General features: G+C 38.0%; 1 protein-coding gene across 1 annotated transcript in view; it reads left to right on the plus strand.

The window, feature by feature from the left end:
• The first annotated feature begins 1839 nt into the window (after positions 1-1839).
• Positions 1840-18081, plus strand: part of syne2b (spectrin repeat containing, nuclear envelope 2b) — a 170572-nt gene continuing 154330 nt past the window's right edge. Inside the window, exons 1-2 of the mRNA XM_042388688.1 lie at positions 1840-2239; positions 11386-11509. Of these exons, the coding sequence (XP_042244622.1) occupies positions 11425-11509 (85 nt within the window). The 5' untranslated portion in view covers positions 1840-2239; positions 11386-11424. The remainder of the gene's footprint in view (positions 2240-11385; positions 11510-18081) is intronic.

The following is an 18081-nucleotide window of genomic DNA, read 5'->3' on the forward strand; positions in this document are numbered from 1 at the left end:
GTTGTTCTTATACTGTATTTTGGTGTTTTGACAGTTTATGTTGGCTGGACACTAGTATGTGCGATTCATCTTCAAAACCTACACAAAGGATGGCTTTCCCATAACATTTGATAAATTCAAGCATGTGCTCCGGGCGATGACTGTACGCTGTCTGTGTTTGTATGTGCGTTGATGTCTGTGCGTGTTCTTGAATGTGTCCTTTATGGTTTTCTTTTCTTTTGTGTGCCAATGTCAATGGAAAGTACTTTGTGACCTGTGTTAACAAAAATGCTATATAAATAAAGTTTTACTTACTTACTTACAAAATGTGGACGCTTTGAGAAAGTTGTCCTCAAACAAACTTGGTTATAATATAATATATAACTCGGGATAATGTTAGTTGTAACATTTTGAATCTCCATGTAAAGTTGTTCAGTACTTGGTTTCAGTGGTGCACAAATAAAAAGGCCACAGTTTACTGTTTATTGTCATCAGGTAAACAGGACTAAACACATTTTGATGATTTATTGTTGTTGGTGGCATTAAATGCTGCACATTGGTTCAGCATCTGCAGTAAGTTGTCAGAATTAATGCATTAATGCAATTTTTGTAATTTCAACGGTCAGTTAGAAAACTGACTGATCAGCATGTTTTCATCATTTTATTTATTTAATTTATGTAGAAATCTTGATCATACTGAGGCTGAGTGATTTATTAGTTATGTTATGTTTAATAGGCCTTCATGCTGGTGGAGAGTAAGATGTCTGATCCTTAAATACTTGGTTTAACTGATTCTCTTTCCTACAATAGCCTGGCTTTATCAATATTTATGAAGGATAAATTTTACACACAACTTCAAAAGCTATTTTATGGGGACTTTATTTTCTTTTCTGTTAGTTTATGGGATCTTTAGTCTTCTCCAGTTATGGAGATAAGCTTAGAAGAAATCTTGGCTTCCACTGAAGGCTTTCAAATTTACAAAAGAAACATTCAGCAAAAAAATCATTAGCAAAAAAAGAAATTCAGTACAGATAACACGACACAGAAATGGTGACAAATTGGCACAAGTGTGGCACAGAAATGACACAAATCCGGCAGTTACACCTGTTTATACAGGAGCAACACAAACATATTGACCACACTGCCTGCAGTGGTTGTCTCAGGGTCTCCATCTGATAAGATTTTTGCTTTTAGATGTTTTATTACAGAAAGTTTATGAGACCCAGGACCAAAATAGTAAAACATTCTGTCATTGTGTTTCTTATGGATTATATTATAGCGAAAATAAATTATCCCCCTTTTTGCTGGAGACCCCCTGGAACCTCCTAAAGGACCCCTGGGGGTCCTTTGAGAACCACTGTTCTAAGGTATCTGTGCTAATATATATACATATATATAATATCAAATTTAGCAGCTATTTCAGTTCTGCTTTATACACACAAAACAGAAATAATGTTTCAAACCGATTTAACGGAAAACTGCTCTGCACGTGTGAACAACCAACCAAAACAATCGCTGTTTTTTTTATAAGTGCATCAAACAACATTAAACTTCTATTTTACAGCATTAAGATCTCAAACTAATATAAGATCGCCTACTTGTTAAACGCTCTCACCGTTGGAACCAGTGGCCGCCCAGTAAAAAGTAGCGCGTTATGTTGGACTTCCGGTATTTTCCCTGCGCTCCCTGACCAGCAGACACAACCGCTCCAACCTCCCTCCACCCCTCCCTCCACCCTCCACCCCCGCTGTCCAGAGTAAGCATCCCCAGCCGGGGACTTCATCCACATGGACTTTTGTTTTTAGACATTATGATTTTACCATCTGGTTACATTTATATCATACATCTCAGTGTTTGTGAATGAATTAGAGGGGTTGCCGGGCCCTGGATTTGTCCCAGACTGAGCTGACATTACTAAACATGTTGCGGCTGGACCTTTAACCCAGGTGACAGCCACCAGTGCCAAACTGAGGAGTGGGCGTGTGTGTGTTGAACCCTGACTGGTTTCTATATTTAGTGTCCCAGTGAGTTTCCTGCTCGGCCCCCGGTATGGCTCTGGCTTCTCCGGTGACACCCGGTCCGTCCTGGAGCTCTGCAGACTCCAGATCTGTCAAGCTGCGCTTCAGGTTTCATCTCCACCAACTAGTGTTCACTTCAACTGAGAAAGATCTGTTCTTACATACCGAGGATCATTATTATCTGGACCTGCATCTTCACTGTATCCTGCATCTTCAACAAAAACTATCGACTTCTGCTGCATGTGAGTACAATCCACGTTTTAAATGTTTTTTTTTTATTAATCAGAAACGTCATAATAACGGACATAATCCAGCTGTAATTGATCCCAGGTATCAGGTTTCCTCTGCAGCGTGTGTTTTGTAATTACAGCTATAACTGCAGGGCAACCGCTTGTTATCTGCTGTATTAAAAAGTCCTCTGGTCTTCCTCAAGGACTAATTATACGGCTCGGATGAGCTGGTCTGAAAGCAGCCGTACACACACGTGTTCACTGCTGCTATTTTTGGGCCCTGACAGATTCATAACACGGACACTATCTCACATTCCTGCAGTCAACGGTGCACTGCACTTTGCAGCGGTTATAAATTATTGTATGATGTAGTAATAGATTATTTGTGATATTTGTCATTTAATTTATAAAGGATGTAGCGTTTGTTGGTGGTTAATCGACTCCTGTCATTACATTAGTCAGCATTATTTAGGGCTGCATTTAATGGTTATTTTCATTATCAGTTAATCTAGTAATTGTTCGATTAATCAATTAGTCCTTTCGTCTATAAACTGTCTGTAAATGGTGAAAAATGTCTCGTTTTGTCCACAACACAAAGATATTCAATTTACTGTAAGAAAAAAAAAAAAAAAAACATTAAAATATTGACATTTAAGAAGCTGAAATGAAATATTTTTTGTATTTTTTCTTTAAAAAATGACTCAGAATGATTAATCGATGAATCGAAAATGTTTAAATTAATTTAATAGTTGGCAAATAATTGATTAATCAACTATTCATTGCAGTTCTAGCATTATTATAACATCATCATCTCTATCATCATAATAAAAATAAAGCGATGTGGTCTCATCATCAGCACTAATTACTGTATTGACATTTTATTACACACTTCATTTAATACACAGTCATTTAATATTTGTGTTTAGAGCTGAATTGACTTAGTCGATCGACAGAAAGATGATTAGAGCTACAACAATTGGTTGATTAATCGATCAGTCGATCGATAGAAAATTAATCTGCAACTATGTGTAACATTTGCTGGTTGCAGTGGTGAGAATATGAAACTTTTCTGTGTCAAACATGATAATAAACTGAATGTTTGTCCGACAAAACAAAACATTTGAAGATGTCGCCTTTGTCTTTAAGAAATTATAACAGGCAGTTTTCACTGTTTTCTGTCATTTTACAGACATGCATGTGACTAATCGATTAATGGGCTGATAAATCGATAATGAAAATAAGTAACTGAGTTTCCTGTTTCTCAGTTTTGAAGATTTGATGTTTTTCTTTGTCTCATGTGACAGTAAACTCAATATCTTTAGGTCACTTTAGTCATTTTTAGTCACTTTTATCAGCTTAAATTAATCTGGAAACAAGCAGCAGATTAATTGATTATAAAAATAATTGTTAGTTGCAGTCGTATCTGTGTTATGATGGATGTGTTGACTTCATACAGTCACCTTAAACGCATTTTCAGTTTTGGAGAAGTGCAGAATAATCACCATTTCACTCATAATGATGACGCTTGTTAAAATACATGATTTTTTAACAAGCGTCGTTATCCCCGGTGTTATTATCATATAAATGTGTGCACATTGCTGAGTGTTGGAGTTTATTTACTACATCAGTGGTTGTGATGGTAGTGATGGTAGGGGGCAGCATGCTGTTTAACTAGTGTCTCTCCTATAATAAGCAGAGCTGCTGGCTGTGATATTTATACAGACTCTATGACACTAATGTGTCCCTGTGTGAGTCTGTTTGTGACAGTTTTGCTAACAGGTTTATTTTCAGGCTCTAATATGTTCAAACCCATCACACTCTCAAGTGATTTTTTTGGACAGAAAACTGCTGATTGGTACTGTTGCACTTAACAGAACTGTTTATTATCAGGCTGTACTGTCCCACACTGGCTCCTCCATCACATACTTCAGCGTTGTCACAACGTTAGACAGAGCAGCATCTGGAGTATATTCAAGTTATTGAAGCTGTATATGCATCAAAATCTTCTCTGATGTTTCTGAGTTACAGGGTTTGTCTAACTTTAATTGCTTTCTTGTGTAAAGTACAGTATTATGTTGTCAGAGGGTGTTGTTGTAGCTCTTTGTTTGGAACAGTAAGATCTCATTAAAACATGTATGACATGCAAGTCAACACCTCCCGGCCGGTAAAAAGCCGATGAACAACATTTATATAACCCACCTATGCGCAGGATAATTGGTGAACTGAGAGTCGTTCCGCTAAGCACATTGGATTAGAAATGCATTTCATAATGTGAGCAGGTTTAATAAAGGGCATCCCGGGGAACAGTGTCAGCTCAAAGGTTACGGCAGCAAGCTGCTAAATAGGAGTCAAATCTCTCAACCGTCCAGGAAAAGCTTGACGGAGACTGTGACTGTCAGGGCGTTCAGACCCAAAAATAGCCATGTGTTAAAAAAATTCAGAGAGTAGTGAGTCAGTGGTGGTATGTTCAGGTACTAGTGAGACCAAATATGATCCAAGACTACAAGATTTATGAGATCCGTGACTCTGAAGGCTTCTCTGATGCCAAAACACATGAAAAATGTAGGAAAGTTGTCACTGTGACGATAATTTTACCTTTTATTGCAGCAATCACCAGGTTAACCGTAGAAACACACGCTTGAGGTTGCATCAAAATATCCACAAATCATTTTGTTTTGTTCATGTGTTTGATCGGCCTACTGGATGAAATTGCAAACTCCTTTTGCTGGACAACCTGTGCTTTTGCTTGCTGCCTTAATAACATCTGTTAACTGCCATTTATCAAGTTGCTTTAAGTAACAAAGAAGTGACCAAGGAGCTGTTTTTTGTGCCATTTCTGGAATATAATCTCCCCCAGATTATCCTCTTGTATATTTCTGTCAAAATCCCGACTGTCTTTGCTGCAAAACATTTTAATCCTGTTACTGATATTGTTCTGTATCAATAGACATTAACAAGAACGATGCCACACAGTTGTTTGTTAGTTTAAACACTCAACAGAGTGACTGTTGGCCATCATCATCACACCCTCTATTATTAAATCCCTGCAGTGTATTCCACCCCAGCACCCTTTGTTAAAGAAGACGTATCCTGCACATTTCCAGGTCTATATTTATATTCTGGGGCTCTACAGGAATATTTTTGCATGATTTACAGTTCAAAAAACAAAAAAAATATCTTCTACTGGTCCTTTATGTAGCCCCTCAGTTCAGCCTCTGTGTGAAACAGGCCGTTTTAGCTCCTGTCTCTTTAAGGCCCCTGATGAGCCCATTCTGTTCTGATTGGTCAGCTCCCAGAAGCTTCCTCCTGCTCCAGAGGCGACGTAAACAAACAATAGTTGTAGGATTTTGCTTCTATTTCTCCTTCTTAACTTGAAATGGAAGCTTCTCAAACACATCCAATCTGATCCAAAATATGTTGAACATAGAACAACCTTCACAACAAAGACCGCAGAACAGACGGCTGTTTGTAGGCGCAAACAATCTGAGGATGGAAGTAGAGGAAACTTTGCAAACAAAGTATTCAGAGCAGGTTGAAGTCTTGACTTTTGACTTTCAGGGATCATTTCTACATACGTTCACCTTGAGTTTTGGAACTTTGATCATGTTTAACATAGACATCCGACATTACAACAGTATATGAATATGCTTTTTGTGATTTTCTAAATCACAAAAAGATAAATAGAAAATAACAAAAAGCATGATACGTCCCCTTTAACAAGAAATAAGTTCAATTAAGACAGCAAGATGTTCTGAAAATAAGAGTTTTATTGTGTCTTCAACCTCCAGTTTTGCTCCAGTTTCTGCAGCGTAGTGACCAGCAGTAAAACTGGTGATACTGAATGAAAGCAGAAATGGCCTCTCCCCCGTGTTATTATCATATCTTCCAGGGTGTGTTCGTAAACAGGTTCAGCAGCACTGACTCTATAGATTCATTATTCAGGCTCATAGAGCGTAAAAAGACCTGCTGGAAAACATTTAGAGAGAGTTAATGACAGTCTGTTGTTGTTGTTGTTGCAGAGAGACTCACTGCACTGATGATGATGATGATGATGAGAAGGAAGTGTCAGGAGGGAAACTGTCAAACCTTAAACTGCAAAGGATTGTGGTAGATGTGGTTTCCACAGGTGTTTGTTTACAACTACAGTTCCAAGTCTTCAGTTCTGGTTACATCTGAGTAATTCAGATTAGTTTTGTTCAATCAAGTTGTCAGTTCAGTCTATTTCCATTTGAATCTTTATATATATATATATATATTATACTGTACAAAACATCAGGGAAGTTCTTTGAATTCTGTCTTTTGCACAGAATAAAACAGAATCCAAACACTGCAGACTAACAGGTTTGTTGCTATGGTTGCAGGAGAAGCTTATTACAATGATTGAAGAACTGTAAGAGGACACATTAGTCTCATGTAGAGTAAATTGGGTAAAATAATGATTTTTTAAGTATGTCACTTCTCTGTTAATGTTCATTTGACTTGTGCCTCTGAGCATTATAAATTTATAGAACAGATTGTGCCTGATTGTCTTCACTTTCACTCTCATAGTGAGAATGAAAGTATGAAAGGAAAGTTCTCTCACAGATAAAGCAACAGTCTCTGCACGTATGAATGTAAGAACTTCTCAACACCGGATAGAAGCTATAATTCTGAATGTATTTCTAATTCATTATGATGGTTGTCACATCTGTGTCAAACACTTAAGTGAAGATATTCTGATAGTTAATGACAAATGGTTTGATTTTAGTTTGTATGCTGGCGTTTTTTGTCACTTGGTGTCATTTTTTCCAGTATGAATGCTCCACATACTCAGTGTATCCAGCTCTGTTGTAAGTTAGAGGAGGTTTTGTGACCCAGATCTCATTTATTGTCGGCACCTGGAAGTTGCGTGACGTCCTCATATATGTTTAAAGTCTATTTATAATATCAACATCCTGATTTTCTGTCTGTAATTTTGTCATTTTGGGTCATTCTGAGTGCATAACATCTGTTACACATCTGCAGGAGAGGGACACTGTGCTGTAGAGCATATAACTGATATCAGGTTTATATAAATAGAATTGATTTGACTCGGTCGTACCTCTAACCTAACTCTACCAATTTATCAAAATGAAGGTGTTAAGCGATTACCTGGAAAGTTGTGTTCAGCCCAACATCAGTGTTGCATCATAAAAACACAACTTCCCAGTGAGAACTCTGCATTATCACTTCATTGTTTTGGTTTCTGATTAACTTCACAGTGTTATTTTATGCCCAAAAACCTGTGAAGGATAGCTGACGTAAATTTAATCCATTTGAGATAAGAGGATGAGTGAACTTGAACAACATCCAGAAACTTTTTCATCCAATTAGTTGTATTTATTTTTATGTTTCTGTTTTTTTTCTCCATCTTCTCAGACTCTCTTGTATTCTGTTTTTGTGTCAGTAGTGGGTGCAGTAAAAGGAAAGGTTTGGAGATTTCTGCAGTTTAATCAGAGTTTGATCTGTGCTGTAAGATCATCTGATGTGTGTAGTTTTTAGTTGTGATCCTGACTGAATGCATCCTCCACACAGGCTCTTGCTGCTGCTGTTGTAATGTCTGTGCACCTTGACTGGATGAATACATCTAAAAAGCATCTAAAGCGGACGTTCCCCCTCCCTGTGTGTTTTCCACAGTGGTGTGCGATGTGTTTCGCTGCCCTTTGCCTCGATGCTACAATTAGAGCTGACCGGAGTGACTTGTGACTTTGACTCAGGGAAACTCACAGTCAGTCACGGGCTCGCTCTCTGTTTCTGTTTCTCACTTATCCTCTGTTATCCTTTTCTCCCTTCAGTCTCAGACTGTTGCTCTTTACCTCGTGTCTCTTTCTCTCACTTGCTTTGGTTCGTCTGTCTTTCTCTCTTTGTCATTCTCTTCCTCTTTCTCCCTCCTTCGTCGTCTTCTTACTCTCTTGCTATTTTCTTCTCTTATGCCTTGTTTACACTCTTTCCTTTATAATGACTCAGTTAGTTAGGGTTAATGTCCTTTTGGAAATGAAATTGTAGCCTGTGACATCAGAAAAAGACACACAAAAAGTCAAAAATAGTAGCAATGTGCTCTTTATATAACGATAACACCAACAAGCAAGAATGAAGTGCAATTAAATGCAAAATTTGTGGGCATGGGACACCCCCCTCCACCCCCCCCCCCCCCCCCCCCCCCCCCCCCATCACTCATTCTGCAGCTGACATGAAGCCTAGGGATAGCTCAAATGCCGTGCTATAGTGGTTTAACCCCCCCCACCCCCAGGCCCCCCCTCCTCATACACACACACACACACACACACACACATACTTCCCAGTGTAGCTTTATTTCAGTGTGTGTCCACGTGTCCACTTTAATGTTAGAGGGCAGCGGTTCACTTCTGTCCTTGTGTTTTTAGAAATCGCACGTGTTAATTACTGCGGGACTCTTGTGTGGAGGTTTAACGGCTCCGTGGGTCTAACCTCAGACGAATTTCGGCGTCATAGTTGTAATTTTGGTTCATTTGAATACCAGATGTCTCAACGTCAGTGTTATTAAATATTTTGCTTTTAATTTGATATGGAATTGTTTGTACTGACAGTTGCAAACTTGTCTTTCTGAAATGTGATTATATGAAATTATTTGTGTTTATGAGGTGATTGTGATAGCAACTGACAAGGTGTGAAGCCATGTTGTGATCAGTTAAGTTATTAAATGAGAGTCTTAATAATTTGATATGTGCTGCTCAGATTCCCTGAGGGTCAACTTTTTATTTCATAAAGATGTATCTAGTGTCAGTATGTTACTGGAGGTGCTTTCAGGGTTTCCATGGAATTGCTGAACAATAAATGTTTGATATTGATCCAGCAGTTCTAAAGAATTTTTTTTTTTTTTTTTAATGAAACTGACATGTTTACTCCTGCAGTTACTTGAATAAGAACATCTGACACATCCTGTGATTATCCGACACTATCGGAATCCAGATGCAGACGAAACATGTTTGATTCTTAAAATTAAACAAAATTTGACAATTGTGCAAAGTCATTCATTTGTCGGTTTAGAGCACATTAATAAACAGTTATTTTTCATCTGCAGTCCCCGGACAGATGTTACAGAGTCACACTAAAAACAGAATATAAGATTTATTATAAGCATACAGAGCAATAATAAAAGGAAAAGAGAATATTAATGTTAATAATCTTATACTACGTTGTGAGGTACTAATACAGACACAAGCAAAAATACAGACTAAATAAGACCATGTTGTGCTGCATCGTTAGACTGAAACATGCAAAGCAGAAGCACAGACATAAAAATCATCAATCATCAAGGTAAAACCTTTCTGTGAGTCTTTTCTAGCTTTTAGAAAGTTATTATTGACATGCTAAACACTTCATGATGTCTAAACTTTACCCCTTTAGCCTGATAATAAATATGACTTTGACCTTTAATGACTTCATGTCTGTCAGCACAAGGCGAAGACTTCCTGGATTTACATTTTTGTACCTGTGCTACCGGGAGTCTTAGGTATCTAGGGTTTGACACGTAGGCAGTACGGGACATCTGATTCCTCCGTTGTTTAATTAAGGTTAAAACAAACAAACTGCTGCTAGCCAACCTTGTCTGACATGTCGGTGAGGCTTGGCGCTATTTCACACCTTTTTATTTTAGCCCGGCTCACCTGTCCGTCCGCTATAGCTGTCAGTCACACACAGAGAGAAAGACGTTCTGGTCGAATCAAAGGCGCCTTTTTATTTCTCAAGGGTGTCGTTTGTTTAGGCAGGCGTGTTCGGAGAGATGTCAAAATGTCAGATATTTTTTCTCAGCTCACTTATTCATATCCCAGGGTGAGGTGGAACAAGACAAAACACATCCTTCATCCAGCGCACAATGTAAACCGACAGGACAGTGTTTCATTGCTCTATTAAAGATGGAACAAATCCCACTGTTGAGGTGTTTTCTGCTGGATTGTTGTGTTAGCGGTGGTTTATGGCTTTCTAGTGTCTTTGAATGATGCAACCGCTGCACTTGAGGTCTCTTTGTGAGTCTGTTTGGGCTTTTTCTTCTCTGTGTGCCTGTTTGTTCGCTGTCTTCTTTTTCTCGCTTTTTAAAGCACTTTTTAACAAAAGCATCTTACAAATATCTGGCACTTGGCTACATGTGTGCTCGAGGAGAAGTGAACATTTTTTTGGCCTTTTTCTGACAGTGAGGTTCAGAAGATTTACAGCCACTAAGCCAGGAGGTTTTACTTCATTGTTTAGATGATGAAAAGACTTTAAATCCGCCTTGTCTTGTCTTTTCATCACTCTTTATTTCATGCGGGGTTGATTGATCTTTTTTTGCTGTATGCATCTATAGTCCAGCTGCAGATGTAGTTGCAGTTTTAGATGTATAAACAGTACTGTATGTGTGCAAAACCACAATGATGAACCAACAAAGTGGTTTTCATTTTGAAGTAAATATTAATAACTTTTATTGATTGTGATTGGCAATTAGTGGCATTTGTAGTAATACATTACTATGGTTTCTATTGACATAAAGGTTGGTCAGACTCCCCCAGTGGGAATCAAACCTTCTGTTATTTTTATATTGCTATAATGTCAGATGTCTGTGTTAAACATAATCAATGTTCCAAAACTTGAGGTAAACATTTGTAAAAATGCTCCCTGAAAATCAAAAACCAGGGCATCGGCCTGCTCTGCACGCTTCTTATGAAAAGTTACCTCTACTTCCTCCTTGTGATGATGTCAGATTGTTTGCCAGTGCCTACTCTGTTGGTAGCCTTTGTTGCTAAGGTGGTTGCTAAGGTAGTTCCACAGGTTCCTTGCATTGTCCATTTGTATATTTTGGATCAGATTCGGGCTCAAACATGTAGATGTATTTGAGAAGTTTCCATTTCAAGTAAAGAAGGAGAAAAAGAAGTGAAAGCCAACTGCTATAGTTTGTTTACGTAGCCTCCAGAGCTGGTAGAAACTGACCAATCAGAACAGAGCGGGCTCATTAAAGAGACAGGAGCTAAAACGACCTGTTTCAGACAGAGGCTGAACTGAGGGGGGCTGCACAAAGGACCAAACTATTAATATAGACGTGGAAATGTGCATGATACATTACCTTTAAACCTTGCAGAAACACTGTTGTGTTTTAGTTTTTAACACTTTTTCTCTTTATCTTCCAGAGCGGTGCCATGCTGGCGGGAGGCTGTGGATGAGAAAGTATGTCGTCAGACGTATACAGTGATGATGTGGTGGAGAGGGGGTTCCTCCCCCTGGACATCGACAACGTCCACATGCTGCTGCAGGGTCAGTGTCTCCTCACTTCCAGCAAACACAGTGGTTTTAGTTTTCACTGTGGTTTGGTTTTTTTAGTTTCTACACTATTTTTACAGGTTTTAATGATCAAAAATGCTGACCAAGTAGTACGTTTAATACTTTAAACGGTTGGTTCTGGTCTCAGTTGTGGGTTTTTACAACAGCTGTGGCGCTTAAAAGATCAGTGATTTATTTGATAGAAGAGTGAAGGCTCGTTGTTTCTGCTCTTTGCTCACCCTGAGAGAAGTCTGAGGTCATGCACATGAAAAAAGAAATGCCTCATGTCTTGATTTCAGTGTTTTATCTCGGTTACCATGGAAACATAATAACTATTAAGCTCCAGTTATGTGTCCCGCTCAGGGGAGCAGTTTGATGATCTCGTCTCAGTCCACTGCTGGCTATGTCCTGTTTCACTTTCGTCACTTTTTTTTTTTCTTTGAGGTCATGCTTGGTTTAATCTGCTGAAACCGAACCCCTCCACCCCCCCACCCCCCCACCCCTGTTCACTGAGAGGCAGCATGAGTCATATTGCAAAGAGCCATAAGAGCCATCCAGAGGGAGCGAGTGGGAGGGTGGAGGAGATAATAAACGTTGCTCGCTCATCCACTCGTGTGTCTCTCGGGGCATTTTGGAACATTTGAAGAAAAGCTGTGATGCGCTGAGGCTGTCATTCGATCGTATTCTCACTCCATCTATCACAAGATATAAAAACTTTTCAGTGGATGTTTGTGTGTTTTTCCTTTTCTGGTGTTATGAAATGTTTTATTTCAAAATGAGACATGAGAAATCCGCTATGCTGATCTATTCTTATTGATTAGAGCCAAAACAATACATTTTTTTAGTCCATTGGCAAAATATTATTTATCATTTATCAATTATAATAATAATAAATGTGAGTAAATGCTGATTGTCTCAGCTTTGTATCATTGTAGGATCAATACCTTTGGCTTTGCACTTGGGCTGCAACTAATAATTATTGACATTATAGATTAATCTACTGATAATTTTCTCATTTAATTGTTAGTCATCAAATGTCCTGTTTTTCCCAAAAATCCCCAAATACTTAATTAGCTATAATGTAAGACAAGAAGGAAATTCTTCATCAAATCAAGCATTTCTGCTTGAAAAATGACTTAAACGATTAATCAATCAAAATAGTTGTCCATCGACTAATCGATTAATTGACTAATCGCTGCAGCTCTTGTTTGCAATGTTTGTCAGGCAGAACAAGCACTAAGAGAAATTGCGATGAGTTAATCAGAAAAATAATCAAGATTATATTAAGATATTAATTATCATTAGTTGTAGCCCTATGAATGATCAATAGCACAAAATTCACATGACTTATTTAAAAAGAATTAAGTTTGACAGAATCTTACAAATACTTTATTATCCAAAGAAACATAATATACTGTACATTACTAAAATCACAGCCTTATTGTCATGGAGGAGTGTGTGTATCTCTGTGTTGTCAGAGAAACATGTGTGACATTAAGTAGCTTGATTGTACCTTTTTTTTCTTTTAAAAAAAGATATATGAAATAATCAATGTGGCGCTGAAATTCAGTTTTCCCAGTGTGCGTGACGTTTGCAGGAAGGCTTTGATCTTCTGTGTGATCTTATTGCAGCTCTTTTCGGTAAAGTTGTCTGTTATCGAGACCTGGTTCGTTGTCAAAGTTGATTCTCTGGTGACGAGCACGAGGTCACAGTTAAATTCTGAGGCCGGCAGTTTGAGCAGGTATCTGCCCGGGAGACGGTAAATCCGACACGGCTTCATCTTCTCTTTGTACTCATGTGATGATTTGCACCAGTAACTGACTGTGGCGCTGGTTCTGACTGGTTCATTCTCGTTTTATCTCTTTTTTTTGTTACCAATTGTTTTTATTTCCAAAGAAAAAACATAACAGAATTTGTTGCAATAACAACACAAAATAACAAAGTAAAATAACATAAGATATCCCAATGTAACGTGAAGGGGGCAACAGATTTGAAACATTCCAGTAAAGTCCGATACTAATAATGATCTGTCACAACACAACTGACAACAGTGCAGACAATTTTAGGGATTCTTCAAGCAATTAAGATGAACTAAAGTTGCATTCATTTTCTCAAATGAGCAGATTGAATACATATCTTCATAATTCATGATAATAAACTGTTAGACAATACCGATACCATTCAACTTAACAGTTAGGAGATTGCTCGAACATTTACTGTGGTAATACTTATTCAATTAGTTTGCTGAAAAATCCATTATTGGACTGGATGTTTGAGATGCTTATCACTTATCCCTGCCTCCTTCCACCCATGTGGTGTTCAGTTCCCTCCCCTCCTAACCCACAATAGTTCATTGATACATGCTGGAGAAATGCATAAAATTACAACATTACATCAACTTATAATTGCATATCTTATAATGTCACATGAAAACATATTCAAACCAACATCTGTTTAACCTCCGCTATTGCAGAGGCCCATGACTGGACAGTCGATTCTAGCTATGGATTGTTCCATGTATAAAATACTCAGAAAAGACATCATCCATTAAGAATAGGTAAGGGAATGAGGAGGTTTCCATCTAAGAGCTAGCATTTTTTTCGCTGCAGTAATACCTGCAAATAAGATAAATCATTTGGTAGATGGCAGGTTAAGTGTTGAAGTATTGTTCAGAATCAACAATCTGGGACAACAAGGAATGTGCACCCCCAGAAGATTTGATAATGCAGAAGTTATTACTTTCCAGAATGGGCACTCCCAGTACATATGTACAAATGAGCCCACACAGCCTGGAGTACATAGATGACAAAACGGAGAGGGTGAGAGTTTCATAAGATGGAATTTTCTAGGAGTAAGATAAAGTCTATGTAAAAAATTAAAATTAATAAGTTTATGGGTAGGATTTTTAGATGTGCGGTCCAAATTACCCCAAACTGTAAACCAATTGATCATTGATCAATTGTTTTTTTCTCTCTTTGATTTCTTTTCATTGTCTCTCTCTCTCTCTGTCTACATTCACCTCTTTCCTCACCTGTTCTTGCATCTCATATATGAGATCTGTATTGTTCTTGTTCTCACCTCCGTTCTGTCTTCTTGTTTTTTTGGGGACGTCATCATTGGAAGGTTTCTGCATCGAACTATTTTTAGCACATCGCTCCCCACTTTTCCTTCCCGCATTTAGAACATGGTGTTTTTACTGAAGCCTTGTAAATTCTATTCCAGATATGTCATTTCCAGCTGGTACAATTTGCAGAACAGATGATGTAAGCTTAACGCCCCCGTGACAAGCCAGCTTGTTAAAAGACTGGGGAACTTTTTTTTTTTTTTCTCTTTTGTGTGTAAATTTGAAGAGGTAATGATGAAGGAATTTCACTGAAAATAGCTCGTACAGTGTGTGAATGTTGGGTGTATCTGATGTCTGGAGCAGGGTTACTTAAGTTACTTGAGTTACAGGCAGAGAATTTGAAGTGGAAATGTAACAAACTTGAAAACGACAAACAGAAAATAATAATGTAATGAATAAATGAAATAAGAAAACAATCTAAGTGAGTGTTAAGAAGTGGATTAAAAAGGAACAAAGTCAGGTTTAGAAGCTGTATCACAATGTTATCTTTAAGTGGAACAATTGAACTGTGCTCATGTAGTATTACCTGTATTTTGTGTTTAGGTGATGTTAATATCTGTGACAATTATGCATAAGTCAAATAATGACTCTCTAAGATCCTGACATCCAAGCAGCAACTACCACTTACTGAGGCTGAATCGTCTTAAAATTCCACGAACAGCCACTAGATGCTCCAATAAATACAAACAAAAAGTGTTGTGCTCTCAGCTGTGGGTTGTACAGATTCTGATGATCCCACCATCACCGCTGTCAGTCTCTGAAAAGATCCCTGCTCAACATCCGACGAGTCTGAAAAATGAAATTCTTGTTGCAAAACCAACGTCTGTCAAGAAATGTCTAAATGAGACAGACTCGTCCACTGCATGTAAACACCTGCAGGAGTATAAGGAAGCTTTATCTGTGCTGCATTAATTGTATGTAACAGCCTTGATAATTGTTCTTCAGCATCATGTGTCCTATGAGTCATAACCCTCCATCATTACACTGTGTTACATGAAAGAAAGAGGTTAGTTTTAGGGTTAGTGTTAGGGTTAGGGTTAGGGCCAGGGTTAGGGTTAGGGGTTAGGGTTAGGGTTAGGGTTAGGGTTAGGGCCAGGGTTAGGGTTAGGGTTAGGGCCAGGGTTAGGGTTAGGGTTGGGGTCAGGGTTAAGGGTTAGGGTTAGGGTTAGGGTTATTTAGTGATCTTGGCCAATGAGAAATCAATAACAAATACCTTAGACATGGATGAATTTGTTAGAATTTTTGCCATCGGAAACAGGACATTTATCACTGATACATATAATATATAGATAATAATATACTATATATTTATGTGTGTGTATGTGTGTGTGTGTGTGTGCATGTGTATATATATATATATATATAGTTTGAAATTTGAGTACAGGCTTTAGTTGTTTTCAGTTTAAGTAAGTAAGTAAGTAAGTAAAACTTTATTTATATATCACCTTTTTTAACACAGGTTACAAAGTGCTTTACAGTGACATTGGGACACAAAGAAAATAGGACACAAAAACCATGAAAGACACATTCAAGAACACATACAGACATCTCACACATACGAACACAGCAAGCATACAGTCATCACCCAGAGCACACACTTGAATTTATGAAATGTTATGAGAAGGCCATTCTAAAAAAGTAGGTTTTTAGGTGTTTTTTTGAAACAGTCAACAGATTCAGCTGATCTGATGGAAGTCTGGGTGCCATGGCAACAAAAGCACATTCGACTTTGGTTTCTAGTTTGGCACGTGGTACGGCCAACAGGTTTTGGTTGGAAGACCTAAGTGACGGTAGTATACGGGCTCAGTAGCTCGAATATATATGCAGAAGCTAAACCGTGTAAGTTTGAATAAAACTACCTTCTAGTTTGGTAAATATTGGAATAAACAATCAAATCATGATTTATATATGAGAGCTCAAACTTAATTTATTACTTAGTGACTATTATCAGTTCTGTTTTCTATAGAATACTGAGGAAAGTACTAATTTATATATTATTATAGTAATACTGCAGATTATTATCATCTATAAAAAAATCTGCATGCCATACTTTTGTTAAATATGATGCATATGTACATGCAATTTATTTGAATGCAATACAGTATAAAACAGCCAAAAGTTAAACAGTAACTAAAAATAGAAACATACAGCAGTGCTAATGTTTGTAACAGAAATCAGTCAAAAAATATCAAAAACAGCATCTCCCATTCGTCTCTTCTTCTTCACCACATTGGTGGATCATTCAGACGAGCTTATGTTGAGTAAATGTTGCACAGCTGCTAAGATCAGAAATTTAACCCACTTTCTATTGTTGCATAAAGTACCCATGATGCTGCTGGAGGACCAGCTTGTTACAGGTCTTGTTTGGGCAGGTCTGAAAACCTCTGTGAGTCAGATTTAAAAGAGGCGGAGCGCGACTGAACTCACCTGCTTCCCTCCAGGCTGGATTTGTTAGCTGGTTTGACAAGAAATTACTCTCAAACTTATATCAGTTTTTGTCTCTTCGCCTACAATCATGGATCTACGGCAGTCAGTGGAGTAAACCATGTGTTTACAGGAAAAAGACGTTTGGTTTAAAGTGATGTGCAGCAACTGAGTAACATTCCCTCCTGAATCCCATCATGGGTGAGTTTTTTTATTTGTTGTTGTTATAATGACTTATTGGTACAGAACAAAAGTAAAGGAAGAATAAGATATCGGTCTAGACTGGAGAAGTTTAATCTTATCTGTGATTTAATTATAAAAAAATGCAAATTCTCTAAAACGTAATTCAGCTCATATGAGGGGTTGACATAAATACGCAAGGAACAAGTCATGATTTGTCAGTTTACCCGCGTTTTTGTAGGCCACAAGCTTCAACTTCTTGAACTTGTCTCAATTTAGAACATATACACACATATATGAGCATATGTTGAAATACTGTATGTTGTATATTAACCCACTATTGGGGGGGGAAAGGCTCCTATACAGAGACTTTACCTTCATCTGATGTCCATAAAACACTGAATGGAGCTTTGCCCTGAAGGCAGATCTCTGCTGTGACATTTAAGAGAATCCATGTCTGCTCTGCAGGAAACTGGGGAATCACTGTGTGAAAGTTAACACCAAGGTGAAGAGGGTGGAAAATCCCCATCAGTCACCAGTTCAATGCTTTTATGGCTGCTACTGGTTTGCTACTTTTAGACATCATTTTGGATCCTGAACCAAAAGCATCTAGTTCTTTTATAGGTTTTGTGTCGTTTGGTCGCCTGGAAATAGGTTAGCAGGCTTATTTAGCAATGTTAATGTTTACATGGGACTACTAGATTTTACTACTGCTAGCATAAGACCACTATTAGTATGTAAATCAGCCATGTTAACAAGATGGTGGTTGTTAACTAAGCAGATACTAGGTTACAGGCATGGATGTATAATAAGAGCTGCCAATTTTTCCCAGTGGCCA

The sequence above is a fragment of the Thunnus maccoyii genome, chromosome 16 (assembly GCF_910596095.1).
Source record: "Thunnus maccoyii chromosome 16, fThuMac1.1, whole genome shotgun sequence".
Taxonomy (NCBI): Eukaryota; Metazoa; Chordata; class Actinopteri; order Scombriformes; family Scombridae; genus Thunnus; species Thunnus maccoyii.